Here is a 23,874-nt window from a genome sequence, read left to right as displayed (position 1 = left end):
GGAGGAGATGAATTGTGCCCCCCACCCCCAAGCCTGAGACCAGCCTTACTCCCAGAATTCGGTGACAGGGGAGGTGAAGTTGGTGGTGCTGACGGTGAGCCACATGCTCCTGTTCTTGCGCAAGGTGTCTTCCATGCACTGCGGCGTGTTCCAGCTGTGGTTGCAATGTGCCCAGGGAAGATCCGACTGGAAGGACTGGAATAGGTAGTAGGTGGCCCAGGCCAGGATGACAATGTAGTACACGTTCAGGAGGGATACAATCACGATGGAGGCATAGCCAATGCCTGTGGGCGGGAAGCAGGTGGGCAGCAGGTGAGCCAGGAGCATCCTGTCCATCCCCTCCCCTGTAGGCCATGCTGTCCCTAAACCAGGAGCCAAAAGCAGCCCTGGGACCTGACCAGCAAGTTTCTGTGGTACCACGGATGCACCGGTGGAGAGATGGGAGAATGTGATGGGCAGAATGCCACATGGTTCGCAGAGCGAATGGGTGAACAGGCAGAAGGAAGGCTGAATATGTCATAGCTATACAACTGGCTGGGGGATGGAAGGATGGTGGCTGATGAGACGTTAGGGCAGAGCAATGAATGAGTGAACGGAAGATGAATGGACAGGCTTGTAGTAATTGAATGGTTTAATGGAAGAAATATTTAATGGGTGGATGACTAAACTGACCAACACATATTCCCATCCTTGCCAATTAAATCATAACAGTGATGGGCTTATGTGCACAGGACTACAAAGCTATCATTATGGCAGTACTTGCTGCAAGGCCAGGACATTTCTCATGTGGTTGTGTTTGTCTTCATGGCAACCCTATGAAGAGAGTGGACTGTTTCTCTTACAGGTGAGGACTTTGATGTGCACAGGGATGTGCAGTGTGTTGGAATATGAGGAACAGGTAGGACTTGAGACCAGACACAGAGCCTCCTGAAGCCAAGTGTCTGCCTACAATACACTCTGCTAGACTCCTACTAGCATATCCTTCCTGCTAGCCGGACAGGTGGGCACAGCGGGACCTGCAGCCATCACTGTGTGCCAGGTGCCTGCCATCTACCTCCTCTCCCAACTGCACAGTGGTGGCAGTGTCACACCTCTGCTGTCCCAGCTACAATCCTGAGTCAGGCAGAGCTAAGTGCCATGGGCGAGGAAGCAATGCACCTGCAAACAGCAGGTGCTCACTAGCTGGGCCAAGTTGCTGCACCTCAGGCCCTTGGCAAGGCTTGACTCCTACTCACCAGAGAACAAGGGGCAGATCTTCTCCCAGCAGGTGATGCCCCCTTCAGAGGTGTACTGGCCTATGATGATCTCCAGGAAGAACACAGGCAGGCCGCCCCCAAACAGAAAGATGAAGTATGGTATGAGGAATGCACCTGCAAAGAGAGCAGAGGGGCAAGGGTCAGGCTGGGCCTAGCACTGAGGCCAGAGTCGAAGGTCTGTGCCCCCAAGAACTCCCATCTGAGGGACTCGGGGAGAATGGGCCTTCTCCTCATCCGCCTCTCTCTATGCAGGGCTGTGGCCCCAAGACCCATCTCAGCCACCACCACCTACACACCCTGGCCTACTGAGGCCAGGTGGACAGAGGAACCCCTGCAGGAAGGTACAGGAGGTGGCCTCTCCCCAGCTAGGCTGTGTGAACCAGGGCAGGACTGAGGGGCCAGGCCTTGGGCGGAGGCCTCATGCCCAGCACCTGCAAGCAGCTTTGGCCCATCCATACCCCCTGTGACTGCAGGCAATGGGGTCAAGGTATGTGCTTCATTTTGGGGAGCATTAACACACTCATCTGAGTCCTAAAGGAACCCAAATCCCACAGAAAGCAAAGAAACCCCCGTTGTGTGTCTAAGGCCCGGGGGGTGGACGGGGTGCAGCCTCACCTCCGCCATTTTTGTAGCAGAGGTACGGGAACCGCCAGACGTTGCCCAAGCCCACGAAGCCACCAGCCACCGACAGCACGAAGTCGAGCTTGCTGGACCACTTTTCCCTCTGTGGGGGCTTGCCCTCGGCCTCATCCTCGGGCCGCGTGCCTGGGCTCTTCCCAGGTGACGGCTTCAGGATGTCCTTGTGGAAGTCTTTCAGACACTGCAGCTTCTCCTTGTTGGCCATCTCCTCGCTCTCTGTAGAGGACAGAACAGTCCATACACAGCAATGAGGGCCAACCCCGGAGTCGGCAGCACAGTCCTGCCCTTGGCTCCCTGGAGCTGGCTGCTGCCACATGCCTAGACCCGTGCAGGAGCCTCGCAGCCCCTTGCCCACCCCGTCATCCAGCACCCTTCTAGGATGCCAGGGATTCCAACATTCAGGCTGGGCGACACTATGCACTGGCAGGGCCCACAACCGACAGCTTCAGCTCCCCGGGCACCTCAAAGGTTTCACCTGTGTCATCCCGCAAAACCCCAACACACCCCAGGCAGTGCTAGGAACCCTCCCCAGGACAGCCCTGCCTGTGCATTCTAGAAATTACAAGCCGACTTTCTGATGTTGGATTGGTACAAGACACGGAGCCCTGTGTGGCGAGTGCGGTGTGGCTGCTCCCAGGAGGGAGCTGCGGAGGCAGGGGGAGGGGTGCTCAGCTGGAACAGGCCCAGGACTGGGCAGCGGGCTGCAGCCCACGACAGAGAACGCGTGTTGGAAGCTCTGTTTGCCATCTATTAACCAGTCACATGTCGCAGCAGGAAAAGTAAGGCTTTGTGCTACGAGGATTAGGCTTGAGTCCCAGTAATCTCCTTTCCCGCCCCTCCCCAGCCATTCTCCGGCAACTCTGGCTCTAAGTCCCCTCACCCTCACCCTCCGGCTCTCTGTGGGGCTCAGCCAGCAGGAGCTGCACAAGCAGGTGGAATACACACACACACACACACACACACACACACACACACACACTCCGTCCCTTTCAGGCCACTCCTGGGACCTCACTCTCCTTGAGGTTTGCTGCCAGCCACAGAGCAGCCTCTTGCTTTATTTTTGTTTTTCAAATATTTTCTTATTTATTTTGGAAGACAGAGTTACACAGACAGGGATGAACAGAGACCTGCTGCTTGCCAGTTCACCCTCCAGATAGCCGAACTGGCCAACGCTGGGCCAGGTCCAAGCCAGGAACTTCCTTCGGGTCTTCCTGGGAGAAGCAGGAGCCCAAAGCCTTGAGCCACTCTTGGCTGCTTTTCCAGACCATTATCAGGGAGTGGGTTCAGAAGTGGCACCCATAGGACATTGCAGGTGGCAACTTGACCCACTACACCAGGTGCCAGCCCCCTCTTTCTGCACTTCCTGGGGTGGTTTCAAGTGTGCTGTCTTCTCGTCATGGCTACGTGAGCAGGAGATGGACCACACTTTCTGATAAAGAACAGACAAGGGTGACCAAGAACAACCCGTGCCCCAGCCAGTGAGAAACGGGAGACCATGAGACAACCGCGACTCAAGACCTGGACCCCTGCCCTCAGGGTTCACTCCTGACATGACAGCCGCGCCACAGGTGAGCCCACCGGGCCCTCTTAGGCCCCCACCTGCAGGATAAGAGGGGCAGATGGCATGATGGCTGACTCACAGCCAAACGCCGAAGTTTGCAACCATCTAATTGGGTGGCCGTCGTAGTTTCCTGGTGCTCCTGGAAAGCTGCAAGGTTGGGCTACACAGAGTTCACATTCCTCATGGCTACCCCATCACAGCAGGTGCAGCCAACCCTGAACACAACCTGGCCAGCTCACAGGCGGCACCTATGCACCGGCCTCGGGGCAGGTGGGCAGCCCAGCATGTCTCCTCCAGGGCTCACCACTATCTAGGACATTTGTCCCCGACTGGCCCCCTTGCTTCCAGGTTCTATCCTCCATCAGAAGATGGGCTCCCAACCTGCCTTGTTCACACAGTGCCTCCCTGCCTCGGCCTGAACAAGTGTGTTGCTAGGAAGGTGGTTCCCTGCGTGGCACCTGCCATCCATTTGTACACCTCTGAGTCAGTTGCTGGCAAGCTGTGCAGCCTTGAGACCGCAGGCGGGTGAAGCGTGGGCTGCCAGAGTGCCGTGCCACTCCAAGGGGCAGAGGCACAAAGACACGGCAAAACCCCTGCCCTCGGGATCCTCCCTCCACCCGGCATGGGGTGGGGGACCCCAATTGTTTCACTATCTGGCAGCCAGCAGACCTAGTGAGGCTTCCTGCAGCCCCCGGAGCCCTTCCTCTGTCTGGAGGAGCATCCGCATGGCCTTTCTCTGGCCGCTCCCTCGAGGCCCTGTGCAGGACCCGGCGGGCCTGTGGCTACTGTAAAAATAGCCCCAGCGGCCAGCATTGTTCCAGCCTGTGCTCGCTTGCTCTTGCTCGCACGCCCCCGATGGTTATCTGGACAGCCCATTGTGGACCGCCAGGGTGGGCGCATAATTGGAGGATGTGGGGCTCAGCTCCCCCCTGGAGAAGGTCTCAGGGAGGGAAGCCAGAGAGGCAGAGGCCGCCCTCCTGGATACTCCCCAGACTGGACCATGGGACTGGAAGGCCAGGCAGGCCTTCGGACAGAAGGTGGGAAGGGGCATGCTTCGGCCTCTGCTGGCTCTGGACGCCAGGGCACCACTGGCACTGGTGGGAATGGACCCCGCCAGGATTGGAAGCCTCCTCCCCTGTGGCTGTCCAGAGCCCCAGCTCTGCCCTCTGGGCTCCCAGACCCACTTGCTGCTTTTAGCACTGAGAACCTGCTAAAACACAGGGATTGGCGGGGGTACTTCAGGAGTCTCCCTAAGAACCCCCTCTTCCCCAGGCTGTGGTTTTCTCCAAATCAAGGGTTCGCTCTCCTTGTACACTTGAGATCTGTCACCCCCTCTGCTGGCCAGGATGTTGGGAGCCTTGAGGGGGCAGAGCAGGGGCTGCCACATGCCTGATGTTGGGGGAGGGGCACAGATCTCACTCATCCCCCTGGAGCATCTGGCTGGGCTCCTCCAGGTCCCTCCTCCTCAGGTCCCTCTCCCCACTCTCCTGTGGGCAGGGAGCCTAGGCCCAAGCACACTGGTAGAACATGTGGCCCGCTGCCCTGCTTTAGCCCCCCGCCACAGAGCTGCCTCATCCTATGCCCGCCAGCAGCCCTGCTCAGGTCTCTGACTGCCCACGTGTGCTTGGGCAGGTGCAGATGCAAACTCCCTGGGCCCCATCCTGAGGACTCGTTCCACAGACCCTGGGGCTGCCTGGCTGTAAGCAGCTGGCCTCTGCGAGGGCTCGGCCCATCCCAGCGGTTCTGTTTCTGCTCTCCACCACACCGCACATTCCTGGCAGCCACCCCCGGCTCACCATCACCATGGTGACCATGTTCTCACCCAGGCACGTGCAGCAGCCTCCTCCGCCTACCTCCGATCTTGTACCAAGGCAGGGCTGAAGCAACTCACACAACAGAGACAGTTGGTCAACACCCCAGCCCACCCGTCCTCACCGGCCCGACCTGGACTGCAGACGACACTGACCGCACAGGCTGCCCTCAGTCCTCCTTGCTGCCAAAGCTCGCAGTTCTCCCAGCAGCTGCCCCAGGGCCTTAGCTGGCAGCCCGGCAACTACAGGAATCTCAGATGTGAGGTCACCCAGAAGCTGGGTGACCTCAGCTAGTTACTCAACCTCTCTGGCTGTCAGTGTCCTCATCTGTAAACTTGGGGTGATTGTGTTAACCTCCCCAGGGGTGTCATGAGCACTACCCGAGTGGGGAGGGGCATGAACAGTGTAAGGCCCATGGCAAGTCCATCTGAGCGGCAGGCGCTTCCATTACCACTGCTGGGACAGGCGCGCCCTGGGCCTCGGGATACACAAGGCCTTCCTTCCATTCAGGGCAAAACCAGCAATACCCAGAGATGCCCCGCAACAGTCAGTAGTGCCAGCATCTGTGACAACGCACCCCGTCCCTTGGCTCTTGCCCCCACTGTCCCTCTGCTGGCCTGGCCTGACCTCAGCCACCCCGTCTCCACAGACCCAGGGTCAGGCCTGTAACCCCTGCTGCAGGCCAGCCCTCGTGCGGAGCACACTCAGGGCTGAGGCCGCTGCACCAGCAGGCTCGCAGCAGCCACTGCCCTGGGATAAGCGCTGTTGTCCTTGGCAGGGGCCCAGAGCGGCTCTGTAGCAGCGGAGACATGCAACCCTCTTTCTAGGCGCTCCCTCTTCAGTTCTCGCAGCTCTGAGCAACCAGAAAACAGCCTCTGACAGTCAGACAAGCCTCCTGCCCAACCCCGCTGCAAACCCTCTTGGCCTCTGCTCCATTGGTGGCAGCCAGTCACATCTGTGACTGAGTCTGGCTTGTAATGCAGCCAGATTCAAACCCGTGTCAGCCTCATCAAGATCTGTAAGACAGCCCGTTGTTCCCTTTCGGTGTATCCACCCCCAGCCCCGGCAGTTCTCACTTGGCCGAGCTGAGTGCAAACCCGGCTTCGTCGTCTCTCCTCAGGCACCCCTGCTCTGGAAGAGAGGCTCAGCTCTTCGGCAGGGGAGGAGAGCTGAGGTTGAGACAGGACAGCGAGGCAGCACACACAGGGAGCAAGGAGACTGGGGGCAGGGCAGGAGACTGGGGCCCAACCACTGCCCTGGCTCTCCCAATGCCAGGGTACCTGGGAGGACTCCACACTGCTGAGCCCACGGGCATGGACTGTGGCACCCAGCAGCTCATTCCCGTGCCATGGGGAGCCCAGACCTTTGGTTCTTTCTCCTGTACAAATTGGCTGGAAATTCGGGAGCTTTCTGTACCTGTTTGCACACTCCAACCCTGCAGCACAGCATCTTCTCTGCGAGATGAGCAGTGTTGGCACTTCTTCCAGGAGACTACAGCGCCCAAGATCCTCCTGGCACTGACCTGGCTGCTCAGGAGTTCCTGCCACCCTGGGCAAGACTGCAGGTCCGGCCTAGTGCAATAGCCTAGTAGTTAAATCCTCGCTTTGCATGCACCGGGATCCCATATGGGTGCTGGTTTGTATCTCCCCTGCTCCAGCTCCCTGCTTGTGGCCAGGAAAAGCAGCAGAGGACGGCCCAAAGTCTTGGGACCCTGCACCCACGTGGGAGACCAGGAAGAAGCTCCTGGCTCCTGGCTTTGGATCAGCTCAGCTCTGGCTGTTGCAGCCACTTGGGGAGTGAACCAGTGGGCAGAAGACCTTTCTCTGTCTCTTCTCTCTGTGGATCTTTCCAATAAAAATAAATAAATCTTAAAAAAAAAAAAAAAAAGATTGTAGGTCCCCACCTGGTCCTCTCTGGAATGTCCTTGCCAAGTGCTCAGGGCACGCAGCCTCCCAGGCAAGCTCCCTGGGCAGCACATGAGTTTCTCAGTATTCAGCTGGTAGGTGGACTGGGCCAGCAGCAGGGTCAAGTGCCTATAGAGCAAGAGGCCGGTTGGGGAGCCACACCCATGGCTAGACTGTCCCTTGGGCCTGCCTTTTCCTCACTGGCTTGTCCACACCAGCGCTGGTGGACGCGCTAGGCTGATGGAGGCCAGGAGGAGGCTGCGTGGTCTGGAGCATGTCATGATGTGTGAGCCTCAGCTTCCTGACCGAGAACAACAAGTGACAGCTGCCCACAGGGATGTAACGGGACGAGGCACATGCAGTGCCCAGTACAAGGCCAGGCACGTGCCAAATGAGTGATAAATTTCAGTTATGGCTGAAGAACACCACCCAGCACACTGCGGTTTTATTTTAATGGGTGTCAGGTACCACACCTGTAACTTAGAGAAAGGAACCAGGGAAACGAGCATTTGATGTTCAGGTGCCAATGGGAAGCTGCAGCAGCTGAAATGTGGATCAGACATCTGGATATGGGAGGTGGATGCTGCTCAGGGCAGCTTAACCCACTGCACCACAGACCCACCCACCCAATGGTCTGTTTGCAAAATCGAAAAAAAAAAAAAAAAAAAAGCTGGGGGAGGCCAAAACAGAGTGGCGAGACAGGGGAGGTATGGGTCCAAGGATATAGAATTCCAGCTACACATGAGGGAAAGTGTGGGGAGCGGCCGACCCCACACGGATGAGGGGCTTCAAGATGGCGGCTGGCCAAGTGCCAGGAGGCGGGACTTGTTCCCGCCAGGAGGCAGGCAGGAAGTCACAAGGATAGGCTAATTCTCCCTCGCTGTGGCTGCTGGCCTATCAGATAGCGCCCCGTGGACCACGTGCAGAAGTGATTGGTGGAAGAACTATATTTAAGCAGCTCGCTTTCGGCAATAAAGGTCTTTTTTGGTTCGTGACATTCTGGTGGCTCTTACGTGGGGAATGGGGGAATACAGAAACGGGAAGAACTGGGAAGAAGGGTGGTGGAAAACGGGAGGAAGGGTGGTGAAGAAGCGGGTAGGAAAGCTTAGACAAACGGTGCAGGAGCAGCGGAGAAAGGTTTTAAACGCAGCCGCTTTTGCCAGTTTTTCCCGGACCCCGAAGAATATTCCTCGTCATTTTAATGTCGCTGCAGGGCGGCGACATTCTGGTGGCCCGTACGGGGACTTTTCTGGACAAGTAGAAAAGCATACGGGGAAAGGAAAAAAATTTTCAGCCTGCACTAGCATAGAAAAGTGTACGGGAAAAAATTTTCAGCCTGTGCCAGCATAGGACAAGCGGCTGAGGCAGAAATATTTCGACCTGCGCCAATAAGCGGCTGAGACAAATTTTTCAGCCTACGCCAGCATAAGAAAAACAGCAGAGAGAGACAGAAATTTTCGGCCTGCGCTGGTATAGGAAAAGCGGCAGAGGGGGAATTTTTCGGCCTGCACTGGCATAGGGAATACAGCCCAGAGAGGCGGGAATACAGCCCAGAGAGGCGGGAATACAGTCCAGAGAGGCAGAATTTGCCCAAAGGGGCGGGATTGCCCACAGTGGCGGGGCGGCTCAACAGCACCTGAGCGACTGCAGTGGCAGCTGCACCTCGAGCGGGCGTCTCGGGCTGCGGAGCCGGCACCACTGTTTCTTCCGAATCTCCTTCCTCAGCAGCTCAGGGTTTTATAGGACGAAAGCACCATGGAGTTTTATGAGTCAATATATTTTATTGCTTTTATTCCTTCAGTTGTTATTACAGTAACTTTCCTCTTTTTCTGTTTTTTTATGAAAGAGACACTGTATGAGGAAGTTCTTGCTAAACAGAAGAGAGATGCTTTGGCTATAGAAGATGAGCAAGTTGTATCTGCTCCACTGAATGGTTGAAACTTCTAGTGTTTGGGAGGATTATCTATCGGAAAGAGGAAGTCGAGCCTCCCAAGTAGATTCTGACTCTGAGGAAGGAAATGACAATGAAAAAAGGGAATTTACAGGGGAGGAGCTGGAACAGCACTCTTCGAAACCAGGAATGGTGCCGTCCGCGCCCCCACCGGCTTATAACCCCATTGGGTCATGCTGCCATGGGGCATGTGCCTGCGGTGCCAATGCCCCGCGGGGATGGAAGGAAGCTATGTCTTCCTCCTCTGTTTTTCCAGTCCTAGAGGACCAAAATCAACAGATATTATCAGCCTATAGATTTTAAGATAATAAAGGGGTTAAAAGAGGCGGTCATGTCCTATGGACCCCAAGCAGCTTTTACGATAGCATTATTGGAGACCCTTGCCACCCAAACTTTAACCCCTGATGATTGGATGAATTTGGCTCATGCCACCCTTTCTGGTGGTCAGTATTTAAATTGGAAGGTGGCATACCAAGAGTTTTGTTCAGACATTGCGCGGTGTAATGCGCAAATAAGTATCTTCAAATAAGTGCCTCTGCCACTAAGGCATGGAAAATGCTTACAGGCACTGGGGATCTACAGGGAAGCCTCTCCAAGGTTATCCAAGGAGTCCATATTATAGCTAGAAATAAGTATTCCTACAAAAATCCTATGCAGAGTATAACCACAAATTCTTTTGAGGTGAGGCCTCTGTTTGTGCTGTGGGAGCAGCAATGTCCGTGATTCTTGGAGGCCAGTTGCAGAATTGCTTCTGTTTGTATTCAGGTAATGATACTTATGAAAGCTCGGTAGCAGTGGTTAATTGCATTGCTTTTCTTTTAGGCCCACCCCTGTGTGCCTGAGGCCAATGTTTCTGTTTTCTTGTTAGCAATGCTAGTCAAGTAGGGATTCACTTAACTTGTGGAATAGATTGTGTTCCTTCAGAATGTTGGAATACAATCGAGTACCCGCCGGCTGTGGTGATGTGCGTGCCCACCTATTTTCCCAGACCGATGGCGGTTAAAGAAGACCTGTCAGTCCTCCTGCGGCCAGAGCACAACTTCGGGGTTACTGCTGCCACTGTGACAACAATAGCTACAGCTGCCACTGCTGACGCCACGGCCATTGCGGCCCTAGTGACTGCTGTACCGGCAGCTATGACTGTCAACACCTAGGCGTGGCAGACTTCTGTGGTTCTTCAGACACAGGAGCAGCTTAACCAACATGTTTGGACTGGCTTGCTAACCACGGACTGATGAGTAGACTTGATTTAAGAACAGGTGGACATGTTATCTGAGGTCCTCTCAGTTTCCAACTTGCAGCTAATCTATTTAGAAGCCTTTTTAGTTTATTTGAATGGGACTCGAGATGTTTAGTTTGATCATTTATACGCTGGAGAAGCTTTTCGGTTTATTTATATGGGATTTGGATGTTCAGTTTGATAATTTACATGCTGGCTGCGTGGAAAAATTGTAACCATCTATGCCACCCGGGTTGAGGTGGCTACTGTGAAACAATGGTTTTGTTACGGGTACCATCTGTGGTCTGCAGGGCTAGACATTGGCTTGGATTTTTATCCCTTGGAGGGTTATTGTGCCTCGCGATCTTCCTGCTTGTCTAGTTTGTCTGAGACATAGGCAAGATAACGCCATTATGTGACAGGCCCTGATGGCCTCCCCCCAGGTACAGTTAAGCATGCTAGACCGGTAGTCAAAGACGGGTAAGACCTGCGGGGGACACCTACCAACCTAAGACAGGGCGTAGAGCTGGCAGCTCTGATACCCAATGACGGGTAAGGAGGTAGTCCTGCTGCGGGCTGCTTAAGACAGGCACGGCCTCAAATAAAAACGGGGGAGATGTGGGGAGCGGCCGACCCCACACGGATGAGGGGCTTCAAGATGGCGGCTGGACAAGTGCCAGGAGGCGGGACTTGTTCCCGCCAGGAGGCAGGCAGGAAGTCACAAGGATAGGCTAATTCTCCCTCGCTGTGGCTGCTGGCCTATCAGATAGCGCCCTGTGGACCACGTGCAGAAGTGATTGGTGGAAGAACTATATTTAAGCAGCTCGCTTTCGGCAATAAAGGTCTTTTTTGGTTAGTGACATTCTGGTGGCTCTTACGTGGGGAACGGGGGGAATACAGAAACGGGAAGAATTGGGAAGAAGGGTGGTGGAAAACGGGAGGAAGGGTGGTGAAGAAGCGGGTAGGAAAGCTTAGACAAACAGTGCAGGAGCAGCGGAGAAAGGTTTTAAACGCAGCCGCTTTTGCCAGTTTTTCCCGGACCCCCAAGAATATTCCTCGTCATTTTAATGTCACTGCAGGGCGGCAACAGGAAAGTGCAAGTGACACACAGTCACGTGACACCTGCATACTGGAAGTAGGCAAGCATGGATTTCAAGTGTCCTCATGCCAGCCCGCATGACCACACACACACATACACACACACTTCTGTGAGGTAATGCACAAGTTAATGAACTGGATTTGACCACTCTATGATGCTTGAAATTTCCTGTCCTACACCACCAATAGATGCAACTTTTGTCAATTCAAAACTAAAAGCAAAAGGAACAGCAGTGCATTCATTGAGTGCCGACTCTATGCACATTTCTTTGGCACCGTGTTGAGCTTCAGCTCCGCGGCCACCTGAGCCACGAGGAGGGACTCCAAAGTCCATGCGCATGGCACCGCAGCCGTCACGGGTCACCTGCTGCAGCTCCCTCACCACACGGAACGGGCTCCGGCGACCTTCAGCAGCAGCTGCAGGCCACCGAATGATGACACAACATGGCAATTGCACACTGGTACATGGCTCAGGGCCTGGGGGAGCAGGCGGCATCCAGGGACTCCAAAGGAAACCACAGACCCACCAGGATGGACAGCCTGGGGGACTGCAGCCTGCCCCTGGCTAGCAGGGCAGCCAAGGGATTCGGGGAGGGAGGCCGGGCCTGCAGTGTTGTAGGCTGGGCATGAGAGGCTATGTGAAGTGTGCCATCACACCCCCTTGGGGCACACCTGTTTTGGAACAGAAGTCAAAGGAAGACTCTCTCTCCCAAGAAGCCAATACTGGGGTTAAGCCCAACTCAAGGCTTCACACTCCACCACCCCAGGGTGTGATGAACCAAGAACAGGCAGGGCTGCTGGGACGGAGGCCACAGGGCAGAGTGGGCACTGCAGCAAAGGGCGGCTCTCACATGGGAGGCGTGTGCACGTACACACGTACGTTCCAGGATCTGAACTCGGCCGGTGGCCAGAGAGTCCTCTGTAGGTCAGGAGGTGCTGACCAGGCAGCCCAGGGCCCTGAGGGCTGGAGCCAGTGAGGTCATCCAGGAAGCCCCACAGGGCCGGGCCAGGAACCAGCTGAAACAATGATCAGCCATCTCCTGTCCCAGTGAAAGTGAGTTCTGTCTGGGAGACTGGCTGAGGCCTCCCTGGGGATGGGGCCTGTGGTGACCCGGGGTGTGACTGCTGCAGAGGTGTGCTCCCTCTCTGGTCCCACTAGTAACCCTCACTCTAAGTGCCATCTAGGTGGGCCTCCCGGTCTCTGCTCCTGGAACCTCCCCCAGCTTTTGCTCAGTCCTCACCCAGCAGCAGCTCTGGCTTCACGGGAACCCCACCTTTCCCACCCTGGGGCCACTGAGGCCCAGAACAGGGGACGGCCTAGGGCCAGATCTGCAGCTGGGGGGCCAGGGAGGGGGATCTGACATCACAGGGAAGGGTGAACAGACTGGCCTTGGGGACACTGCCAGGATGCAGGTGGGGGACAGGAAGCAGGTGCAGTCTGCAGTCATCGTCCCCATGCAGAAACCTGACGAGTCTGCTCCCACCTGTCCCAGCACTTGCTGCTTGCAAATGGCAGAACATGACCCAAAGCCCCTAGAACCCGTTCAGGCACAGAGAAGAAACTGAGGCAGAGAGGCAGGCAGGCGGGGGTGGTACAGGCAGAACTGGGCCGGGGACAGAGGCACTGGGATTCACATCAGACCCGGAGAGGCAGTATCTCAGGCCAGCTACGGAGCCAGGCTAAGGCAGTGACTGGTTCGTAGCCTGGGCTGGGTGTAGCTTTAATGCTGCTGGGTCCTCTGGACGAAATAATTCCCCTTAGCCCCTCAGAGGTCCCTGGCAATGCTGAGCCAGGACAGCTTTGGCAAGCACTCAAGTTAATGTTTGCCAAGAACCTGCCCTGCTATGTGCCAGAGACAGAGTTGACACTCCTGAAGTGGAGAGCGGTATGAAAGATTGGCAGAAGATGTCAAGTGTAACTAGCAGGGGATCAGATGCCCACCTTGTGCTAGAGAACCCACATGGGCAGACCCTGCAATGAGCCCAGCCAGGTACCAATCCACTCACTCAGTATAGAGCTGAGGCTGCTGCCCAAGGTGACTCAGAACTAAACGGCTAGCCCTATAGCCCATGACCTTACACACACCGGAGTGGGGCTGTGTAGGAGTCTCTAAGATCTGGGAGAACAGCACTGCCAAGAGGCCGCATGGGACACAGAGAGCCTTGTAGGGGCCCTGCCCCCAGCACCATGGAGTGGCCACGGTCTTCCTCAGGTGCTGGGTGCCTGGGCAGGGCAGGAGCTGCCTTTCTATGTAAAAGGGACCACGGACCACAGTGGCTATAGCCAGCCCCTTGGCTGAGCAGTGTTCTAAGCCCTGCCTTCCTGAAGCCATGCTTTGAAAAAGAACAGGAGGCACTTCCCCTGGCCCCAGGCAGTGCTCCTTGGGGTGGAGGGAAGGGATGGCTGGTCTGCAGCAACAGTACCATCTCTCATCGGACCCCCACTGACTGCCCACCTTCTATACACCAGGTCCAGAGTCTGTCCGCCCCACCCCCGCCCCGCGGGAGACACAGGTGGCTTTCCTGTCCTCAGGGAACCATTGTCCAGTACCAGGGAAGGATGGCTGGCTTTGCGGAAGTAAAGCAGAAACGGTCCAACAGGTTCAGAGGAGTTCACAGGCACCGCTGAGGGGAGCTGGCAGGACGCCCTCCCAGCCCAGCTGAGCCGGACCTGACACCTGCCTACAAGAAGCTCAGACTCAAGAATTATTTCCCTAGCACACTCAAAATGGCTCCACGGGCCGGTGTGTGGTGCAAACAGACTGCTTGGGACACGGGCGTCTCATGTCACTGCCACGTCCCACGCCCAGGCTTTATTTCCTGTTTGTATGCACCCTGACCGGCAGCAGACAACAGCTCAAGCATTTGGGTCCCTGGCACCCATGTGAGAGGCCAGGGGTGAATTCTGCGCTCTAGCTTCCACCTGGCCCAGCCTGGGCTATTGCAGGTACTTGGGGAGTGAACCAGCAAATGACAGATCTTTCTCCTCTCCTCTCACTGATGGGGAGAGGCACCATGCCACCTCCATGGCCAGGCACAGGCTTCAGAGCGGGCACACCTGTGGATTCTGCACACACGGGGATCCTGGGAGTCCTGGCTCCCAACCTGCAGGTCACTTGTCATCGTTGGACACTGCATGTGCTCTTAGCACTGAGCTTTTGCAGGCTTGCTTTCCTGCTGTGTGGGCGATCAGCCGCTTGGTCGCTAGGTTATGGGGTGCAGGAGCGAAGGGGAGGATCGTGGGGACAGTGGTGGCTTCCTCTCCCTCCCCCTCTGCCTGGGGCCTGGGTGAGTCAGCAGCAACAGGCTAGGCCCTGACTTACCCCATCACCCTCCCAGCAACCCCCTCCTAGTCTACGCCGGAAATGGGGGTGGAGCAGGTTCAACTGAGATCCCCAGGGAGGCACTGCCAAGCCCGGAATTACTTTGGGGACCCACAAAAAAAGAGGCACCCCCCAAAAGGTTTGGTTGCTATTTCCTCAAACTTCCCCTTCTGAGCTGTAAGAAGGCTAAAGCGCAGAGCAAGGCCAACAGGTGGGGCCCCTCCCGTGTGCTGTAGAACTGGAATGAGATGGGTTTCTGGGGGACAAAACTGGCCCAACACCCATTCCATCACCAGGGCTGGGCGGTAAGTCCCAGCTCTGTGAAAACCAGCCAGGGCATGGCTTTGAGCTCCATGGTCACTCCTGCCCATCAGCCTCAGTGTTGCCATCTGTCCAATGGGCAAAGGCTCCACCCACAGTGGGAGGCAGTGCCCGCTCGCGGATGTTGGTCAACAGCTATGGCCCCAACACTTTCCTCATTCAGCTGGGCTTCTCCACGCTCCCCCGCCTCACGCCAACTCAGAGGGGGACCACGGCATTGCCTGGCATGCAGCAGGTCAGCCACAGGCGCCCCCACAGGGGGTTTTTGCTATAGACCCTTAAGCCTGGGTTCAGGCAACCTCTGCCCAGGATCCCCCCAGCTGCACTCTGCTCATATCCTTCCTTTCTCAAGCCCCCAGCCTGCAGCCTGGTGCTGTCTCCCTAAGTGACTGACCAGTCCTCCATGTGCCTCGGCCTGGCCAGGCCAGCACCAGCCATGTCCCCCTCACTGCCAGCTAGTACTTCTGTAATGGTATGTCACTCAGGAAGGCCAACCTGTTGGCTGCTACCTGACACAAGGCCCAGCACCATCACTGCTTGTCGACAAGGAAGACACATTTAGGGCTCATGGGGACTTACAGTGTAGGGACCAACGGCCTCTACATGTGGGTTCCTGTGGGCTCCTCAGCTCCGGGAGAGTGAACAGAGAGCAGACACCGCTAGCATGGGAAAGGTGTGCGCCAGGACGCGGGCATGCTGGACCGGGTTGGTTGCCCTGAGACTGCAAAACAGTGCCTCACTCTTGGGGACCAAGCCCCATGTCTTTAGGAAGACAACTTCCACTAACCATTTCCTGAGCAACTTCCAAAGTGACCTTGCTGTCCTTCCTCGGCTCCCCTGAAGCTTTGCCAAGCGTAGCCGCCACACGGTCAGTCCTGGTACATCCATGCACAAGCCCACTTTATACATGAGAAAACCGAGGTCCCGGCCCAGATCAGCGGTGAGACTCAGGTGCAGACTCCAGCCTCTTTCACAGGCGGAGCAACTGCAGGCCCAGACGAGGAGGTCGGGGGGACAGGGAGGTTCCCAACCGCCCCAGCCTGCAGGACTCCAGCGGGCACCAGACAGAAGTGAAAGCTCCGGTTTCAAACCTGGGTGGACGGGGCTCATATTTAACTGTCAGGTTGGCAGATGTTGGCGTGGTGGTGGCGGCAGCTTCCAGCACTAAAGATGGTGTTTACCAGCAGCTACTGCTCGGCTGCAAGAAAAATTCAGTGTTATGATCTGCTCTGGGCTGGGGCTGGTGCCGGCCACCTACACACACAGACCGCCACGGACTCTGCTGCCCTTGCCCCTTCGCGCAGCTCTGCCAAGGCCTCCAGGGATGCCCGTTCAGGCACTGGGGACCCATGCTGCCTTCTCACACCTGCCACTCTCACCCAGAAGAGCACCACTCGGCACCCCAACTCCCTGCCTCGTGGAGTCCTTGAGGGAGGGCTACCATGGTTCACAGCCGCCTGGAAGAGTCTTGGTGGTCCTCCATCAGAATCTGAGGCTGCACATTTCCAGTCTCCACCTCCTGTCCCATGTCTCAGGGTTGCCTGCTGGGTTCTAGCACAAAACCACACACTCCAGGGCAAGGTCTAAAGCTCAGCTTCTTTCCTAGCCATAAAACTGTCCCCTGCTGACCCCCATAGACTCCTGAGAGGGCCATTGCAGGGTACCCCAGAGCCTCACCTTGGCCACACCTCCCTAAGTCTGAAGTGAGGACCCCTGAGTCCACCCAGCTCCATGGCTTTCAAATGTACCCCAAAAAGACTTTGGAGATGGGTGAGATAATGAAGAGAGGGGCTCGTGAACTGGGTGGGGTACCATTGGTCAGGGTAGAACAAATGACCAATGGAAGAGGTCATGATGGCTGACAATGCATGTGGGTATGTCCGAGTCACCTCGGCAAGCCCTCCCCAACCTGGGGAGCCAGTGGCTAACCCAATAGCCACCTGCCTCTCAGAGGGGGTTGAAGGTCACCCATTCTCTGCTGCCCCGAGGACTGGGCCCCCCCATGTGCAAATAAACAAATGGAGGCTCAGAGAGGAAACATGATGGAGTCCAAGGTCACCAGGTGTGCAAGTGCCAGAGCTGGGGTTTCCTCCCAAGACCAGGTGTGCAAGTGCCAGAGCTGGGGTTTCCTCCCAGGACGAGGCCTGTACACCCCAGCTGGCTTGCCAAAGCCATACAGAGTTTGAGAAATACAGAGAAGGGTCAGTAGTTCACATGGCTGTGAGCAGAGTGGGGTCTGATCTTGGGGCAGGGGGTGGGGGCAGGGCAGCGGGCCAAGGAAGCCTGTACTTGGCCCTCCCTGCACCCAGGGCAAGGGGCAGAATTCAGCTAGCCTTGTTCTCTAAGGACAGGAATGAGCTCCCAGGCACATGTGTGGGCCCTGGAGCAGAGCAGTCAATTTCTCCATGCAGTGCTGACGGGCAGGGCTGCCCCAGCTCCCTGCACCAGACTGAGGGTAGGAAGCCCGCAGGAGGCCTGGGGCCTGGCGACTACGGCTTGACCAAGGCATGGCCTGTCCTCTCTGGGCTGATGGGGAGACCCCGACACCAGCAGGTACAGTGTCCTAGCTGTCCCTCTGCACACACAGACACACACATAGCCCTCTCCCCGAAACTTCTCTCAGCCACCCACCCCAAGTACATCTCTATGTATCGCAGTTTGCCCCGACACAGTGTGGGGACACAATTGTCCTGGCTCACACAGTTACTGACTGACTGAGCTCCACATACAGGCTGTTCAGAACAGTACTTGGCACGCAGTAGGGTCTGACTAAGTTCAACCATCAAGATGGTGCCTAAGCTGATAGATGTTCACCCTGACACCAAGGTCTGCTCACAGTAGCTCTCGGGTACCACACTGGCTCACAGACTCAAGACCAGGGCTCCAGTGAAGGTCACCTAGTTCTGACATTTGGGCCACTATAACAGCCCTATCTCCTACCGGCTGTGCCTCGCAGGGGGTTAAGGGAGTGGAGCCTCGCCTGTTCTTCTGTACTGGGTGTAGCTGGGGGACCCAACACAGGTTTAGCTGAAGGTCTCTGGGTACCTGTGCCCGCCCCCCCCCCACACACTTTGGCACTAAATGACAGCCCCATCGAGGCGCTTGGTTGCTGCTTGGCACCTGCATCCATGTGAGTTTGGCTTGCACGCAGCTCTGGAGCCAGGGTGAGCTCACAGGGCATAGGGTGCCCACTGCAGCTGTTGCACATGGACCTCCCATTATAGGGCCAGGTGCACATGATGGCGTATGCCTGACACACACATCTGTGCATGCTGTTGCCCGTCCTCAGGCACTGCCTGCACCAACCCATTCCCACCTTTCTGCAGCACAGGTCTTCTGCTTTGGCCCTGAAAAAACTGCTTCTTTAACCTCATCAGGAGAATAGCTGATCATTTTTCAAATCCCAAGAGATGGAAAAAATTAAAGTCCACCAGTCCAGGGACAGGCCACTCTGCTGCCTCCCTCCCAAGTTTGCATGTGGAATCTGGAATAGTTTACAAAATTCAACACCTTCAAGGGCCCAACGTCCCCATTTTACAGGTGAGTAAACTAAGTCCCACCCTCCCACCCCGGACATAGGGTAGGACAGCCTGGTCCAGGGCCTCAGCCTTTGACAATGTCCCAGTCCCCTTGCAGGAACTCCCGAAGGCAGCCTAACCCCTTATTTGTGGGAGCTCTTTCCAGGCCCAAAGGACACAGAGCCCCAGACCCCAAGGATCCAGCCTGCAACCTACCTGGGGTCAGCTCAGGGGCTGAGAGGCACCATCGGGCAAGGCCTTGAGCAGAGTAGGTGGGAAGACAGAGGCTCCCATCGCGGGTCTGGGGCAGGAGCACGGGGCAAGCAGCGCTCAGCAAAGTGAGCCATGCCCACCCGCAGCTGGAGCCTGCAGGAAGCCCCACCCACGCAGGCCTCAGCCCTAGGAAGCGCCCAGGCACCCCCCAGGACAGTGTCCCGCACCTGCCCACTGCAGGCTGACTCCCCTGGTCCTGGTTTCCCAGGGAACCGCAGCCTCTGGTTACCTCACAGGGTATGAGTCACAGAAGGGAGCCAGGGTGGTTCCGGGAAGGGACAGAGGCCCTTGAGCAGACAGGGACACAGGGGAAGACCAAGCGTGGTGTGCCCACACGAGAGATACAGAGGGTTGGAAGCGACGAGAGGGTGGAAGAGGACAGAACCCTGACGGTGAGGTCACAATGGTCTCCCATCCAGCAGCTGGGACACCCGGTAGCTGCGTTTTTCAAAGAGGTAGCCCCATCACAGCCGCCACCTCCACCCACCACCCTGAGCTTTCAAAGTTGCTGCATTTTTCACAAAAACTCTATTTTTTAAGCGTTGCATTGAAAGGTGGTATAGCAGAGATATAGCAATACAGATGTATTGATGGAGGCTAGGGAGAATCGTTTACCTGCTAGTTCATATCCCCAAATGCCTGCGACAGCCCAGGCTGGGCCAGGCTGAAGCCCGGAACCAGGAACTCCACCTGGGGCTCCCCTGTGGGTGGCAGGGAGCCATGTGCTCAAGTCACCAGGCTGCTGCTTCCCAGGGTGCATCAGCAGAAGCTGGATGAGAAGCAGAGTGCAGGGGACTTGAACTGGTGCTCCTGAAAGGGATGCCGGCATCTCAAACAGCACCTCAACTCACTGGACCACCAAGCTGGCATATCCTACCGGCGGCTCTCAAGCCCCAGAGTCACGCGCTGCTCTTCCCCATCCTTTTCCGGGAAGCCTTCCCTGACCAGCCCCTACCCCTGGCCCAGTGGCAATCTGCCACCCTTCCTCCTCAGAGATCACAGGTCACCGACTGCTCTAGAGCAAAAGCCGGCCCGGCACCTGGGGAGGGATGAGGAGTGTCCTGCTTGTTGCCATAGCTGTCCTCATTGCAGCTGTCCTTCCATCACTGAACTGGCAGCCTCATTGGGCACCCGAGTCTGGGTTGTGCTGGGCCCTTGCTGAGCATCTAGCCTCAGCAAGGCTTTGGTCGTGCTCAAGACCCTGCTCCCTCGGCTGCTGACTGGCCCAGAGGCACTGAGACATCCCGCCATTGCAGAGCGTTCCATGGGACACGCGTGCCCCCAGCGCCTCCAGCAATCCAAGGCTTGCTCCGATGCCATCACTCTGCAAGGTCCAGTGCTGCGGCAGCTTAGCCTGCCACCCGCAACATTAGCATCCCAGATCACAGTGCCGGTTCAAGATCTGGCTCCCTACTCCCATCCCAGATGTGCACCTAGGAAAGCAGGAGGAGGCAGACACGTTTTTGTGCTCCTAGCACTCAAGTGGGAGACCAGATGCAATTTCTCTGACTTCTGCCTTTGGCTGTTGTAGCATCTCGGAGTGAGCCAGAGCATGGGAGATCTCTGCCATCTCTCTGCTGCTCTGACCTTTCCAGCAAGTAACTACATCTTTATAAAAGAATATCCTCACTTTCAGATGATGAGGTACTACAGTTCAGAGAGGGTGAGGGTCTTGAACAAAGTGGCCCAGCCAGAAGAGCTGGACTCAAGAGTTCTAGGTCTTTAAACAGTGGGGTCTGGGGTATCTCCAGGTCATGCCCTTGGCACCACGAAGTCATGGCCCTCAGCCCAAGACAGGAGGGCAGTAGACAGGGCAACAGGAGAAAGGCGTGTCATTCTTCAAAGATCCAGTAAGGATCAGAACCCAGGTCTGAGCTGGCCTAGAGCCAGGCTCACGCCCGGCCCTGGCCACAGCTGCAGCCCATGGCCAGCACGGCTCCAAAATGCTCTGAGAGAAAATCCCTGCTTAGTTACACTCAACTTATTGCCAGTCGAGCAGTCCCACCATGGCTAGAAAATGCTGACTCCCAAGGTGAGGACTGAAATTGCTTTTTTTGAAGGGCAGAGCTAGAGAGAAAGAGAAACAGAGCGAGCGAGCTTCCATTTTGCTGGTTCACTCCCCCACATAGCCTCAATGGCTGCAGTTAGGCCAAGTCCAAGCCAGGAACTAACTTCACCTGACTCTCCAACAGCAGTGTTGGACCCAGGCACTTGGGTCATCCTGTCTTCCCAGGGTCATTAGCAGAGAGCTGGATTGGAAGTGGAGCAGCCGGGACTCAAACCATTGCCCATAGGGGATACTGGTACTTGAGGGTAGAAGTTAACTAGTTCTGCCACAGTGCCAGCCCCATTTACCCTGAGCTTGGCCAGAGCAACTAATCTGCTGGCATCTGAGCAGTAGGCGCATTATCACAAACGAATCAGAGGAAGGAACAAACCAGCAGTTGTCTCCCAGCCTGTACCCTGTGACTTTTTTTAAACCGTCACTTACAATGATTTATTCAAAAGGAAAAGAGACAGAAAGGCAGAGAGATCTTCCATCCACTAGTTCACTCCCCACCACCAAAAGGCCTGTAACAGCTAGGGCTGAGCCAGGAAAAGCCAGGAGCCTGAATTCCAGCCAAGTCTCCCACACAGGTAGCAGCTGTCTTCCACCGTGTGTTGGCAGGAAGCTGGATGGGAAGCAGAGCAGCCAGGACTGCAACAGGTGCCCCTGAGCACCCTGCTTTTGGAAATGCAATGGCATCCCCTTCCTCCCTGGTCCCCTTACCTCACCCATCCCCTACTCTGTGACCCTCCTGCAAAGTGTCTGACCCCTTGTTGCCAGCTTTAGTTGGGACAGCCCTGGGGACAGCCCTGAAGGATTTAAAGTCTCCTTCTCCTCCTTGGGTAAAGGCACCCTGAGATTTTAAGCATGGATATGGAGGGCCAAGGAATCCCATCTTCTTCATGGACACATCTCCTGCCAGCGCTCAGATCCCGCTATGGCTGCTGGCCTCTGGCTTCTCAGTAGGCACCTGCCCAAGAGGCTTTGTTCCACCTTTGCCCTTACTGTGCCACCTGGAAGATTTTCTGCAGAACCTAATGCCACCACCTGCCAGTTGCCAGCATGACCTCAGGAAGGTGAGGCTCCCAGGAGGCCCTCAGTTGCATCATCTGTGAAATGGGCCATCTCGAATTACACAGGGAAGGTATCAGGAAGTGCCTGGGTACACAATGGGCTTCACTCTGGGGAGAAACAGAACACCCTGGCCCTCACCCTCAATCGCCCTCTGTTCCAGGCTTGTTTAACACACACACACACACACACACACACACACACACGGGTCGCAGGCCTGGCATGCAGAGAGAACCTCAGAAAAACTTCCTCCACCACAGAGCTGCTTTTGGAGTCACTGCTATCTCCTCCCAAGACTCCCAATACCAAACAGGTTGGTAGACAGGTTGGAGAGCACCTTAGAGCAGACTCCTCCTGGGCCTTGGTTCCCCCCTTCTCCACTGGCGTCTATATGTTTCCTATGCACCAGTTCGCACCTAAATAGCCACACAGCGTCCCTACCTTTCAGGGGCCTCCAGCCATCACAAAAGGACTTCCAGCTCTGTAGCAGGCTCCCCAGGGATGCTTCAGAGCACCCCCTGGCTGGTCATAAGTCCGTGGGTCAGGTGCCCACACTCCCTCTTGGAGCACCTGGGTTCCACAATCCCCTGTGCCCTCTGCTAACACAGACCTGCAGCAGGTCGGGGGGAGAGCCGCATGATGGCCCAAGTCTAGGGCGCTTGCCACCGGCGTGAGACACCTGGCTGGAGCTGCCGGTTCCCGGCTCAGCCCGACTCAGCTCCAGCTATCTCGGGCAGAGAGTGAACCAGCAGGTGGACTCTTCCTGTGTCACTCTGCAGCAGCCCCTCCCCTGTCCCTAACTACAGATTCACAGAACCCACCCCTGGGCGAGGCAACCCAGATCCCCTGCCCAGCCCCTCTCCCCTCTGCAGGGTCCAGAACCAGGCCCCAGCCCAGACACGCCCCCAAAGGCTCCCTCCAGGCTTTCCTTTATGGTCAGGTCTTCCCCCCTGGGCTGTTTCTTTACTAGGGATGCCCTCAACTGACCTCCGGAGTGGTTTTGGAGCCTTCTGTGCCCAGGGCACCCTCCAAGATCTGATGGCCTGATTGTCACTCTACCCGAGGCTAGCCAGGCCCCCTAGCTCTCTCTGAGGACCAGTCCACAACCATTTATGACTGGATGATTAGACTTTCAATTCTCAGTTTTAAGACGCCAAACTTCCCGACATCAAACACACCTGCGCAGGCCTTCCTCTGGCCCAGCATGGCTGGAAGGGGTTCAGGAAAACATCGAAACCATCCAGGACTAGAACAGACAATGGGGGACCAAAGATCTCTACCCCGGCCTGGGGTAGGTGACAGGGCCTGCTCCCAGGAACCCCCTGCAGGCCCAGCCCTGGAAGGCCCTGCAGGCCCTGCAGGCCTCAGGAGAGGGTGCTTGGGGTGTGGAGTAAGCCACTTGGTATTGGGATTAAGTCAGCATTATGAGCACTATTATGACTGCTGCTACTACATGCAAGTGTCGACACCAAGCCTTATCAGAACCCCAAGCTGCCATCTCCAACATATGCCAGCTAAGCAGTGGCCATCATAGTCCCTGTCTGCCAGATGAGACCCCTAAGGCATGAGCAAGAAGCAGCAGCAAGGACCAAGGAGCAGGGCCTGAGGTCTCCAGATGTCGTGTGACCCTCTATGAGCCTTGGGGACATCATGAGGAGCAATGAACGGCAGGTGGAGGTCACGGTCACAACCTGCCTCCCTCCACCCTTCTGGGGTCCTCGTCCCCCTCACGGCTACCCAAGGGTCTATTAGGTCACTCATGCCCCTCCTCTCCCATTCTGGCCTTGTGCCCCATCCCACCTGTACCACCCAGCAATGCCCTGGGTACACAGTGGCTGCTCGGGGTGGGTATTGTGGTCCAGTTGGTTAAGCCACCATTGAC

General features: G+C 56.5%; 1 protein-coding gene across 5 annotated transcripts in view; it reads right to left on the bottom strand.

Annotated features, from left to right (window-relative positions):
- Positions 1-23,874, bottom strand: part of SLC6A6 (solute carrier family 6 member 6) — a 64,272-nt gene that overhangs the window by 24,840 nt on the left and 15,558 nt on the right. For 2 of the 5 annotated variants that reach the window (XM_058679035.1, XM_058679036.1), the window contains 3 exons: positions 1,872-2,111; positions 1,236-1,370; positions 50-284 (listed from right to left, as the gene is read on the bottom strand). In XM_058679035.1, coding sequence (XP_058535018.1) covers positions 50-284; positions 1,236-1,370; positions 1,872-2,100 — 599 coding nt within the window. In that variant the 5' untranslated portion in view covers positions 2,101-2,111. Of the gene's footprint in view, positions 1-49; positions 285-1,235; positions 1,371-1,871; positions 2,112-16,174; positions 16,282-18,817; positions 19,018-19,103; positions 19,235-23,874 lie in introns of those variants that run through there. The other 3 variants (XM_058679034.1, XM_058679037.1, XM_004581331.3) reach the window with 3 other exon arrangements.

This window comes from Ochotona princeps, chromosome 21, assembly GCF_030435755.1.
Source record: "Ochotona princeps isolate mOchPri1 chromosome 21, mOchPri1.hap1, whole genome shotgun sequence".
NCBI classification, from domain to species: domain Eukaryota; kingdom Metazoa; phylum Chordata; class Mammalia; order Lagomorpha; family Ochotonidae; genus Ochotona; species Ochotona princeps.
The sequence above is the reverse complement of the archived record's forward strand: the minus strand, read 5'-3'. Positions and strand labels throughout refer to the sequence as shown.